At 53.8% G+C, this 13,145-nt stretch overlaps 1 protein-coding gene across 3 annotated transcripts in view; it reads left to right on the top strand.

Annotated features, from left to right (window-relative positions):
- Nucleotides 1-2,662: 2,662 nt before the first annotated feature.
- BSN (bassoon presynaptic cytomatrix protein) overlaps nt 2,663-13,145 on the top strand; it is a 97,258-nt gene continuing 86,775 nt past the window's right edge. For all 3 annotated transcript variants that reach the window (XM_069769631.1, XM_069769632.1, XM_069769634.1), the window contains exon 1: nt 2,663-2,946. In XM_069769631.1, coding sequence (XP_069625732.1) covers nt 2,765-2,946 — 182 coding nt within the window. In that variant the 5' untranslated portion in view covers nt 2,663-2,764. The remainder of the gene's footprint in view (nt 2,947-13,145) is intronic.

Consider the following 13,145-nt stretch of genomic DNA (forward strand, 5'->3'; position numbering starts at 1 on the left):
CAGTACCCACGAAGGTAGAGCCAGTCCCAGCCTGCAGTGGAGGGATTGAGAAGGGCTTTGGGGGTTGCCCTGGTTTTGGGACCTGTCAGAGCCAGGGGGAAAGTATAGGCACCTGATCAAGCCCCCTGCTCAGCTATGGCCCCACGGCCACCCTGCAGGCAGGTCTGGGGGGTCCAACCTGTCTGCAAAGCTCAGCCCCGCAGGCTGTGTAGCCTAGTGTCCCCTCCAGCAGGGACAGCAGTGCCTGCGTGAGCTGGGATCTTTGTGTCCGACTTTGTTGGGTCTGTTGTCCCCTGTTACTTTGATCTGATTTCAATTTGAAAATAAACTTATCCTGGGCCAAAAAATTCTCTTGCTCAGACTGCGGTGAGCAAAGGACCTGAGTTTTGGTGGTGTTTGGTGTCAGCTCTGCCTGCTGTGTGCTTGGGCAGCATTTTCCTCCATCTCCCAAGATCTTCTCAGCTGGTATCGCCTGGGTTTTAGCATCAAGGCGAGTTTAAGCCAGGGCTTGAGTGCCTCGGCTGGGCAGTCACCTGCTGGGCACTGCCTGAGCTGCGGCTGCTGCTGGCAGCTGCTCAAACCTTGGCTGAGTTGAAGGTGGATGCTTTGAGTCTCCTGTGTTTGGGACACCCCCCTACCTGCCACCAGGAAAAAAACCCCAAACAAACAGAACCAGAACAAAACCCCAAAACAAAACAATGGTTTGTTTTTGTTCCCCCCCCCCGCCCCCCGTTCTAGCTGTCTTGTCAATCCTGATCCCCTTTCACCCATTCCTGCACTCTCCAGCTTCCTCTGTACTCACCGCTCTTGGAAGTTGCTTCTGCTGTGGTTTTGTTCTGTTTTATTGCTCTTACGCATTGCCCCTGCCAGAACTGGAGCCTTTTTACTCTTGCTCAGCGATGACTTTGGCTCCTCAAAAGCTGCCTTGCTCCTCATATTACGCGCTTTATGCCCTACGCCTGGCCCCGAGCAGGACGGCAGCGAGCCCCAGCCGCAGGCACGACTGCTCCCCGGGTTGGCGGGACGCTGGGGGGGGCATGAAAGCTGGTGGAGAGGGGCAGAGGCTCCGTCTCGCAGGGCCCCGCTGGAGCCAGTTTCTATTTCTGTGGAATCGGCAGCGGAGACCGGACCCGGTTCCACGTTTCCTTTAGGATTTAGCGGGGCGTGTTGGCTCGCGGCCCGCAACCAGCGGCTGCTGGCAGGGCTGGTGTCGGGGTCAGGTCGTGGGAGCGGCGTCTCGTCCCCTGCGGGGCTGACGGCCACGGCCGGAGCTCCGGGGGGAGGCAGCTCTCTGTCCCCGGGGGGGTCTGTGGGGTCGGGGGGGGGGGCAGGTGTCCTTCTCCCGCTGCCGTTGCCAGGCCCGATCCTGGCAGCAGGAGCAGGTAGGCTGCAGGATGGCAGCAGGGGACAGCCGGGCGGGGGGTGCTGAGCCCCTCGGGGTGGTCTCTGGGCGGCAGCGCGTTCCCTCCATGGCAGGGGCGGCGGGAGGAGGCGTGCGGCCCCCCGGGGAGCCGTGCTGCGCTAGTGCCGCCTGCTTTAATTATCACCGCTTCTCATTAATTACGGGTGAGAGAGATCTGGGTGAGGTGTAATCGCGCCTTGCCGCGCCGGGCCGGCCGCGCTACCAAAAGCACGTGTGCTCTCTGACCTCATCGGGCAGCCTGTGACCTCACGCAGAGAGGGCGGGCCTGTTGGCTGAGCGCCGTGTGACCTAATGGGGAACGGGGACGCTGGTTGGCTGAGCGCCCCGTGACCTCCCTGGGGAAGCTGTGTGCTCACTGGCTGAGCCCGGGCCTTAGGGAGAGCCTGTGAGCCCGTTGGTTGGGCCCTGTGACATCATGGAAGAGCAACGACGAGCAACTGGGTGACCTTGGGGACACGCACTGGGTGGTGGTTGGCTGAGGGCTCCGCCACCTCGTCAGAGAGCCCGTGACCTCACACCAGAGCCTGTGTGCTTACCCACTGGGCGCTGTGTGACCTCAGTGGGGAGCCTGTGACCTCACAGGGAGCCGCACGCTCGTCGCCTGGCAGTGAGCGACCTCATGAGGTAGCAGGGTGCTCATTGGCCAGTGGTGTGTGACATCCCGGGGCTGCCTGTGACCTTACAGGGAGCGGGACGCTCATTGGCTGGCAGGCTGTGACATCCCAAGGCGGTCCATGACTTCACAAGGGCGTGGGACGCTCATTGGCTGGCAGGGTGCGACGTCGTGGGGCAGCGCCTGGCTTCACAGGGGAGGGGGGAGCCTCACCGCTCGCCGGGGTGTGACATCCCGCACCGGCCCGTGACCTCATGGGCGAGCGGGCGCTCATTGGCTATCAGGGTGTAACCTCATGCGGGAGTGAGCGCTCATTGGCCGTCGGGGCCGTGACCTCACGGGAGACGGGGCCGCTCGGTGGCCGTCGGGCCGGGAGCCCCGCGGGGCGCCGCCTGGCGGGCGCGGGGGCTGCGGAGCGCCGATTGGCCGGCGGGCTTGACGGGGCGGGGCGCCCCCGCGCGCCCGCCGTCGCCTCGCGCCGCCATTGGCCGCCCCGGCGGACGCCCGCGGGGCGGGGGGCACGTGCCGGCGGGAGCCGGGGTGGGGGGGAGGCAACGGAGAGGGCGGGGCGGCGGGCGGCGATTGGCCGGGCGGCGCGCGTGCCCGGCGGCTGCGAGCGAGGCGGGCGGCGCATGCGCGGGGCGGCGGGGGCAGGCGGCGATGGCGGCGCGGGGCTGATGGCGGCGGAGGCGGCGCTGCGCTGAGGGAGCGGTCCCGCCCGGCCCGCCATGGGCAACGAGGCCAGCCTGGAGGGCGGCGGCGACGACGGGCAGCTACCGCCCGCCGCCGCCGCCGCCGCCGCCGCCGGGGCCCCGCCGCCGCCCGCCGCCGCCGCCGCCGCCGCCAAGCCGCCTTCAGCACCGGGCGGCGGCGGACAGCTCCCGGGCAGCGCGCCCGCGCCCGGGCCCAGGTCAGAGCGCGGGGGGCAGCGGGGCGGGCGCGGGGGGCGGGCTGTGGGTGCGGGCAGGGGGCGGGTGCGTGGGTGCCGGTGCGGGGAGGGGGGGGCGGGAGCGCTGGTGGCGGGGCGCAGGGGGCGGCTGGGGGGCAGGCGGGCGGGAGCTGCCGCTCGGGTGGCGGGTAAAGGCGGGCAGGCGGGGTGAGAGAGGGGCGTGCACAGGGCGAGAACCCACGGGAGAGCGGGGTGCAGCCGTGGGGGGTGTAGGCAGGCAGGCAGGGAGAAGGCAGGGGGTGCGGGCAGGGAAGGGAGGCGGAGTGGGGCTTGGGGAGAAGAGCGAGGCACCCGGGGCAGGTCAGGGCTGGAGGGGGCACCCCAGGGGAGCCGGCAGCTCGGGGACCCCCGTGGGTGCTGGGGAAGGGCAAGGGTGTGGTTTGGGGCCGGGGGCGGGAGAGGGACGGCTTGCCCTCGGCGAGGAGTGCGGTGTTTTGGGGGGCAGGAGAAAGGCGGGTGCTGCCCGGTGGGCAGAGGTGCAGCAGCGAGGGCCGGGGCGGCCGCAGGGGGAGCGGGGTTCGGAGGAGGGAGGGATGTGGTTTGGGGCTGGGGAGCCTGGCATGGGGGCCCCGGTTAGGGTAGGGGGACGGTGCCTGGCTGCACGCGGCTGACAGCAGCGGGGCGTGCGAGCGAGCACCCCGAACACGGCCACCCCAAACGTGGCCACCCCGACCGGAGCCGGCACCAAACGGGGAAGGCCGTTATGTAACAGGAGGGACGTGCAGCCCTGCCAGGAGTCATCGGTGCAAAAGCTCGCGGGGAACCACGCTGAACCGCTCTCCCTCTGCCAGGCAGCGCCAGCCGGCAGGGAGATGCTTCGGAAGAGAGCGTGGGATTAGAGATATTCCTTTTAACAAAAAAAAAAAAGCTGATCTTAAAATATCATCCTATCTGGAAAAATGAATGCGAGGAGCAGAAAGTTGCACGGAGGGATGCGGGGGACTTGGCGGGCAGTTTGCCTACGGTGCGTGGCCGAGGCGGCGGTGTTTCGGGCTCTCCGCCTCGCCCGTGCAGCGATGAGCTCTGCTTGTGTTGCCCGTCGCGTTACTTCAAATGAGGAAAATGCAAGCGGGAGCCCGAACGGGAGGCTGCGGTCTCGCCTGGCAGTGCTTTCCTCTCGCTCCCAGCCGGCGGGCTGCAATCGCTGAATGCAGGCTGCACCTTAGCATCCAGGCGGGATTCAGACATCCTAGAAGGCGGCCGAGCTGTGGGCAGGCTTCTCTTTGTAAAATCTCTGTTAGCTTTTACACAAGGAGCATGAAAAAATACCCTTGAGTGAAATCGTGCCTGTTTTCCTTTACCTGTTTTCCAGTTCCCCTTACTAAAGATTCACCAACCCCTCTGCTTCGGACTCTGCCAGCGAGAAGTTGTTCCTAGTCTGCTTGTAACAATTTAAAATGAAATACCTGCAGGGCTATTTAGGCCGGCGTAACAAGATCAGCCGAGGGAGCCGTGCAGATCTGCCGTTTCTGTCTGGTTTTGGCGCTGCTGCGAGGCTCCCCCATTACTGCCCAGGGTCTGCGTTTGCTGTTGTACCAGGGCTGGGGGTCCCGGCGGCTTTGGGGGTCTTGGAGCACACGGGGCTGGTGGGGTGAAGGAGCGCAGTCCTGCAGCGCTGACCATTCTCGCTCCTCTCCTGCCAGAAACACTGGGTTGGTTTTGCTGGCCATGCTCGAGCCTTTGCATGCTGAGCTGACGCTCCTGCCCCTCCTGAGGAGCTGCTGCCGGGGAGCTGCCCTCCTTTGCAATTAATTAACATAATTAAAGAGGTGGGCCGCGTGAGGCTCTGCGGGCTGGCAGTGAAGGCTGCTGCGGAGCGGTGGTGGGATGGGGAAGATGCTGATCTGTACCAGTGTTTAAAAACTGAGTGTGGGAGGGGTGTGGGGAGCTGAGATAACACTGAGGGATTTTAATTCAAGGTAACAAAGTGGAAGTGAAGGCAAAACACAGGCCTCGAGAAGAAAGTCGTCTTCATGAGATGCAGGAGTGGGCATGTAAGATAGACCAGATGTTGTAAAAGGTTTAGCAAAGCATGGTTCATGCTGACCAAGCAGCAAGTGCACGGTGCAAAAAGTGCTGCTCCAGAAATCCCAAATGACAAGGGAAAGTGAATTTCTCTCAATACTTTGGCAGTAATATTTTTTTTTCTGAATTAAGTAACTTAGATCTGTACGCAAGTCAATGTAAATCGTAGTAACGTTACTTTTCTGTGGAGTTTTTCACAGCTTGCTTTGTGTTATACAGGGAAATAGTCTGAATACCTTATATATATGTGGTACATTGGATTTTGGGTCGAGTGTTTAAATTCATAATAATTGTTTTCAAGAAACTGCGTACACCGCGGAGAGGCTTCAGAGAGTAGAAAATGTCCTACAGAAGTAATGTCTTCTCACCGGGTTGCAACATTTACCACTGTTTATAAACTTTGATTTTCTGCTTGCGTGCTTTGGGTGAGGCGTGGCAGAGCCCGGGAGCGGCGGTGCTGGAGGATGAAGGGAAGGTGGGTGCAGTGCTCGGCTGTGAGACGGTTGGGCTCTGCCAGCGGGGTGCAGCTCTGAAAAAGGCAAACGTGGTGCAGGATTGCATCAGGCGAGGCATTTTCAGCGCAGATGAGAAGACCTTACCCCTGCGCAAGGCGCTGCTAGAATCTCACCTAGGGGGGTTGTGCCCAGCTCTGGTGCTCGAGCAAGGTGCTGCTGAATCAGAGGAGGGAGGGAAGGGTTGCTGCTAGTCTGCCCTGACAAACGGAGCCTCTGTTTCCTGAAAGGAGATGAAAAGATGGAGCGTTATTAACCCATAGGATCAAAGGAACACAAATTGGTTGCGGATGCATTCGGACTGGAAACTTTCCAGCTGCCTGGCAGTGGAGTCCTGGTCTGCTCCTCCAAAGAGACCCCCTAAGCAAAAGGGACAAGCTCATTTTACGGTGCAGTTGATGGATTGATGAAAAGGGGTTGGATGGCAGAGCAGGGACGATCCCAAGTTTAGAAATGTAGCTTGGAGCATGGTGCTTTAGGTGGATGGTTTTCCTGGTATCCTGAAGAGAGACTTTATTGCTGTTTCTGATCATATTTGTCTGTGCCTGATTTATGTCCAATTCATTCAGGTTTTCGGTCTGTCTGCTACTCAGCTGCGGAGCTCGTAATAGACTTTTTTTGATGCCTGGATGCATGAGCTGAGGCTGAAGGATGGGAGGGTGGGGAGGAGGTTCGGTCTCCTGGGAAGCGTTGAGGACCGGCCACAAATAAACGGGCTGTCAGTGGGAGCAGCGGTGCTTTTAGCATCACCGTTTCTCCCGAGCTGGGAGATGCATGTTGCAAACAGCCGGGCTGGCTGCTGGGCTTCAAGGTCGGGAGGAAGCCTTCTCCCATGGCACGCCGGCAGAGACCGCTGGGGCCTTTATTTTCCATGAGAAAGAAGCCGCTTTACTGAATACGCCAGAATTTCTCAAGCTTCAAGGTAGGCTTGCTGCGAGTTGAAGGTCTTGAAGTGACCAAGAAGGGAAGTTTCCAGTACTGAGTGGTAGCATCTCCCGCGTGTGCTGCGAGCGCTTCCCTGAAGCCTTTGCTTGGCTTGGAACAGCAAGTCAAGTGTTGATCCTGTTTACCCTGCTATACATTTAGCATCAGTCTGTTTGGCGGGTGGTGGAGCTTGAAGTAAAAAATCAGGTGATAGGAAAAGAGTATAGTAGAAACAGGACTGAAAGAAGCAGCCCTCCAAATTAGAGAAAATAACGTAACTTTGGAAAAAACGTTAGTGCAGTTCAGATGCTCCGTTCTGCCCTTTTGGTAGCTTGCTTGCATTTGCTGGGTATTGGCTTGTTTTCTTGCCATAAGTACCATAGCAATAATAGGTAATAAGTATATACATAAAAGTAATTTAAAAAAACAAAACACCAAGTTTGCCCATTTCTTTTTAAATGGGCACTTTTCACAAGCTTGCAGAAACGAGCAGTCAATGTCCATTTTCATATGACCGTGCTAGAAATAAAACAAGACTGTGTGATAGAAAACCAGGCTATGGACAGGGCTTGCACTTGTCTGGAGAGCCAGCTCCATATTTGTTTCCATACGCTGCTGTCTCCAAAGACACTGAGCCCTGAGCGGGACAGTGCAGAGATGTTACTGTCAGAGGCATTGCTGGAAAACCTTTTCCTCAAATATTGAAACAGATTTTTCCTGGCCTTTTGCTGAACTGTGGTCTGGCACTCTGGAAAAGCCTGCCACGCACCCACGCTTAGTAAGTATTAGTTTATTTGCTATAAGAGAGTGAGGAGGGAGCTGAGGCTGGGTGTAAGTGAGGAGGGGAAGAACAGATATGCAACGTTTCAAGCTCATAGAACTTGTGTGAGCAAAATAAAAGGTAAAAGGAGGAGTACAAAATGGCTTACTTGACGGATCAAGTCAAAATATTTGCGGTGCTAAATATCCCACTGGGCTTCAATTTGTCTTCCTCTCCTGTGATGGGCAGGCAGTGTCAGCTGCAACGCATCTTCCCTTCAGCAAGCGGTGTTTTACATACTTTTGATAACTCTGACAGCAGCCATTAGGCCACTGAATTTAGATGGCACAATTCTGGGTGCTTAAGTAACTCCAAAACCTCTTCTGTGAATGTGCTCATCAATATTCAAAATGTTTGTCATCAAATATTAATGCCTTTATTTCCAAAACAAATACACAGATTTGCAATCCGCTTCACAGGTTAGGGTTTCTCACTGCTGAAACCAACCTGGATGCTATGCTGAAGACATGCCTCTTTACCCTTTGCTTTTGCTGTGCGAGGGGCTCCGGGAGGTACCTACGGTGTCCGCTTCTGCTCAGAAAGATAGATGTGGAAGGATTTGGAAGGGCTGGTTTCCTTCACTCTGTTGGCTCATGCTGGTTGAAAAGTTGGAGGACGCTTCACCTCCTTCTTGCACAATTTGCAGCTACGGCAGGACCACTTTTTGTGTGCTGAAATCCCCAGTATTGCTGGTGAGCCTCTTCTGCTGATGCTCAGGAGTGGTGCCGCAACTCCAGTGACCGCATCCGTTGGGGCCGGCACGTCCCTCCACACCGTGGGTTGTGCCGAGCGGCGCGGTGGGCTGGCTTCTTCTTCTCCAACGTGCCTGAATAAAACCATTTCTTTTCTCTGCTGTGTGAATTGAGCACATATTTAATGCTTCCCATTATGTTTCCAATTCACTGCAAACATGTATTCAGTGCTGTGGCATATTCCTGCAGTTTATACTGGTTTGGGGAATACTCGATGTGCATCTGGACACCTACCTGACAGAAAAATACAGCCAGCCAGCCTGCCTGCCGCAAACCCTGCCTCTCTGTGCAGCCTTCTTCAACGATTCCCTGGCTGGGGCTGGCACTATGGCTCATCATTGGCTGAGGGTGTTTTTCTGGTAATCCTGTTGCAATATCAGACTCATTTCCTAGCGTATGAGATGCACCTTTGGAAGGATGTGACAGGCAGTCAGGCTGCAAACAGCATTTCCTAAAAGCAGGTAGCTTGGTAGGGTGAAATGGGCTCCACGGCAAAGGCGTTCTGTTTTTTCACTAAATGCAGAAATAAGACTATCACGTCGTCTTTGCTGATGAGCGCCTCTGCTCCTGGATGCTGCTTGGGTTTTTTTCGGCTGGTGAGTGGCAGCAAGTGCTGATGGTCATCCCGGTCCCACACATTGTAAACTGTTATGGGTGTTGCACGTATTTTCTTCAGATTGAGATTGTCGCTGTTGAGCCATCACTGTGTTTTCAAATGTCTGTTTGAATGACAGATTTGTTATTTTTGCATCAATCTATGGGCACGACTCTTCTTATGAACAGGGGTTTTTTGTCTTTTTTAGTGCCTGGAGGTGCTGAGCTTCGGCGTGACCCCAAAGCGCTGCTGCACAGCCTGTCAGTCATTGCTGGGCATGCTGTACTGCTTTTCATGTCACTGATGCTGAAAAGTTTTTATAAATACAGTGAGCTGGCTCCTTGCTGAGAACAGCCAGCAACTCCAACAAGAGCGAGCAGTATCGTTGCAGTCTATTAATGCTGGCCTGTGCTTTACAGCAAGGCTGGGGGGCTCCTCACCCGTACTTTGCTCATATTTAATGTCAAAGATGACTTAGCTATGCTGATGATGGTATCTCACTGACTTTTGGCCTCTTTATAGCTGACTAGCCTGCGTTTGATATCAAAGATAGACCCTGGCCTCATTAACAGACTGGGGGCAGTGGGTTCATGGGGCAGGAGACAGCAGCTCCCTGCCCATGCTGAGCTCCTCAGAGGCATAGGAACATCATCCATCAAGTCGAGAAAAGCTGCTTCAGAATGCAATTTCTCTCTCTCTCTTTTTTTTAAAGTGACATAGTTTGGCTTGAGACAAAAGCGATGGTATGCCATCCAACCTGACTTCTGGCACTGGGTGGTAAATTCGGTCATGATGGCTAACAAAGGTAAAACAAAATCTGGAGTTTAAAGGTCCAAGCTAGCCCAATGGCAGTGAAATGTATGTAAACAGTGAGCATAAATAAGTGTAGCAGCAGTTTACCAGAGGGTGTGATGGGATATATGATCACACAAAGCTTAAATAAAAGCTTCACCTCCTAAAATATAGTCTTCCTCAGCCCCAAACAGAGTTTCTGCTATGTACAGCAGATTAGCTGTTCACACTGGCTTTATTCCCCCTGAAGAGGTGATTAAATAGTTTGGTGCATTCTCTTTTGTCAAAAATGATTTAGTTGTGTTTCTAGGTCATTGTCTATAGAGGAAAAATGCGTATATGTTTAATGTGGTAAAGTGTATTAGGCATCTTCTAAGAAGAGCTACAACAAAAAAACCCCTCCTCTGCCCAGTCTGTTTCTTGAATATCGGAGTCCCCAGACCTTTCTCCTGTCCCTGTCCTTAGTGTCTCCTGTGGCAGCGGTCCTTCTTGAAAACCCATTGCTTACAGGTTGCCTCAGCAGCCTGCCCTTGTCCTCCTCTTGCTTCCCGACATAGGAAGAGCCTTTACCCCAGAGCAACCAAGATGAACGTCTCCACTTGGAGACCGTTAGTGCTTGCTGATGGTGGGCTCAGTTGTCCAAGAGCCAAGTGACTGTAACGGGGTGTGTAAGGTACTGGTGGGCAAAGGCAGGAGCACAGGACCGGAGGAGACCTCTGGGCCGTTACCTACTGGTAGACACCATTAGACACCCCATCGTATAGTCCCACTAACAAGGTAACCACTGAGATCTTAAGTGAGATACTCTACTTTGCAAAGCCAAAATGCAGCTTTGATTTGCCTGCGGTAGTCCATGTGTTCCTGACACGGAGCTGTGGCTTAACTTCCATATGCTTTCCTGAGGGATAACCACACCTTCAAGCCCAGGCTTGTGTTCAAAGACTTGGACTTGGGCCATCCTGGCCAGCCAGTTTTGCAGCAGGGAGCGATGGTGACTGGGATGTTCACCCATTTCTGGTTCTGCAGCCAGATGATGGGGCATGTTGCATGGCTGGGATGCAACGGGGGCACGTGGGTCAGGACTCAAAGCTGAGCCTTTGGAGATGATGTGATGGTCCTACCCTTGTCCACCATGCCCCTCTCCTCCATGTTGCCAGCGAGGCAGCAGGTGGTACAGGAGGTAAGGAAGGGACATCTTATGGACACCAAGTCTTCTCACTGCATTGCAGTTACGCCGTGACTTCCCGAGTTGCAGCAAGCTCTGCACAGGCTTCTCTGACCCATGAGAAGCTCTTTCCCTCCTCCCTGAAGACTTTCGAGGCCGTCCCTGTGTTTCTCGGCGTTTTCCCATTCTCCATGAGCAGGCTTCAGTGCTGTGCTGTGACTTCAGCCCGGGATGTCCTGCAGCTTCTGCACCCCCATGTGAGGTGCAGGCTGCCATCTCCTGCCTGTGACTTGCTGCCTGTCCCACCCGCAGTCGTCTGCCTGAGCATGCTTAGCTGCCCTCCACAAGAAGAGCATCTCCTGCCCTCTTCTCAGAGGGTTTCCCCCTTTTTTGACAGTTATAATGCAACCTAGAGCAAGCAGATACTGTATGGCTCAAAGGGAAAGTGCATCCATGCTGCTTGAAATGTTGCTGAATTTTGAGTTTCTTTGAGCAGATATGACTAACTGTTCAGTTGGCTCCAGGACCTGCCAGGGACCACGGTTTCTCAGATGTGACAAAGCACTTTCCCATGCTGAATAGCTTTCAGATGAGGATTTGACAGCTCCCCTGAAGGTCGCAGAGAAAAAAAATCACCTTGGACCAAAATGTTGCCTGGTGCAGATGTGACAAAATTCCGTGTTTCAGCCGGTCTGTTTGAGGTTGGCACACCCTCCTCCATCCCACCCCAGGTGTTGGAGGCACAGACGTCTGTGTAGGCTATTATGGGGTAGGGAGACTTTCGGAGGCCAGATGTCAATAACTGAGAGCAACCTTTGAACTGTTTTTCCTTTTTTTTTCCCCTGCCAGTAGAATAATGCCTTTTTGACTGTTTTGAGTCTTTCCTGGCAGTGGGAGCTCACAGGCTTCTCCAGTTGCTGAGTGGGACATAAGGCTGATGCTGAGCTCAGAGCCTGGCTCCAGTGGACATCCCTTTGCAGGACCGGTGCTCTCCTGACGATTGTAGCATTGTGAATGTGGGGATTTGTTTTGGAATTTGGCTTTATTTGTGGATTTTGAGCTCTGTTAGGAGACGCTTGGAGTATGTGACCTCTCCTGACATGGTCTCAGGGTGCTCCTTCCTTGGAAGTTGTACATGAGCGTGAAGTGAATGTTAGACATGACTTTTTCTGTTATTAAATGGATTCAGAGGGGTCCTGCCCCTCTCGCCAGCCCCCGTGAGACCAAGCTGGATACACCATGAGCTCCCCAATATGAGGAAGAGTCTGTCTGTGGTTTGTGTCCTTCCTTCATCAGTCTAGACATGAGGAGTATGAAGAGATTTTGCCATATTTAATGTCTGCGAAAGGATGAAATTGTGTGTGGGAATTACTTTCAAAGATTGACATGTTGTAGCTGTTAACCACTTTTTTTTTTTTTTTTTTAAACCAGAAAAAACTGATTGCAGCCTGGGAAAAACAGCGGTTTTTTTTTCTTTCATCTCCTAAAGAAAACATTTCAGTTACAGATATGTGAAGTTATGAGTTATAAAATAGGAATAGTTGAAATTTGGAAATGTATAATAAGTTCTTAAGGGACTTGGTAGTTTGCCTTCCTCTTGTGAAAAAAAAAAACAAATCAGCTGATAATACAAAGCTTATGAAAGGCTTGGGGAAAATGCAGTGCTGAACTAGATCTTTTTCCACGTTGACTCTGAACTGTACTTTTTCCTGTGATGAAACATGAAATTACTTTTAATTTATTTTGTTCCAATCCTAGTTACATAAACTATTATTTGATTGTACAGCTGGACTGAAAACTGTAGGAGGTCTCACATTTAGGATTTTGCTGCCTCTTTCTCATTAAGCCTACAGACTGATTTCTTTAAATGCACCTATTAATCTTCTTAGGGAGACAAATTGTTGTTTGCTTGGGTCTTTTCTTTCTTTTTTTTTTTTTTAAGACTAAACTCTCAGTTAACTGCCAGAGTAAACGCTGATGGTTTGAAGCCTTTCCAGGTACGTCTGCACGGCAGTTGGGCAACGCGATCCTAGCACGTGTTGCCCTGGCCAGGCTGGGTTTGATCGCATTAGTTTAAGCACCTGAGGTGGTCACAGCCTAAACCGTTCTCGTTGTGCTTGGCAACTTGGCAATAACCTCCAAGTCTACAGGACAGAATAATAAATTTTTTTTCCATTGTAATTTTGCAGTATGCTTTTTCAGTACTTTGTCTATGGTAACTTCTGTTGTGTTATTGACTCCAAGTTTGGGGCCTCATTGTGGGGCTCAGAGTCTGGGACCCATCAATGTAGTCCTTGTAGGACCAGCAATAGGATGCGGTGAACCATGTGGTGTCCTTGAAATGCGTAGATCTTTCCCACATCTCTCTGAATTGCATCTTCTGCCCACCGATGGTGAGCCACCATATTTTGGTTTATTTTTACCCATTCACAGCAAGATTTCTTGATGGACTGAGCAGGAGTGCTATCGATACGAAAACCGCATGGTCATCTGGGCAAGGAGTGGGCAGGTTTTGGTAGCGATACTTTGGACCGCTGCCCTTGCGGACCTTCTCCACTCTCCTCTACTCTTCTGC

This window comes from Haliaeetus albicilla, chromosome 24 (genome assembly GCF_947461875.1).
Source record: "Haliaeetus albicilla chromosome 24, bHalAlb1.1, whole genome shotgun sequence".
NCBI classification, from domain to species: Eukaryota; Metazoa; Chordata; class Aves; order Accipitriformes; family Accipitridae; genus Haliaeetus; species Haliaeetus albicilla.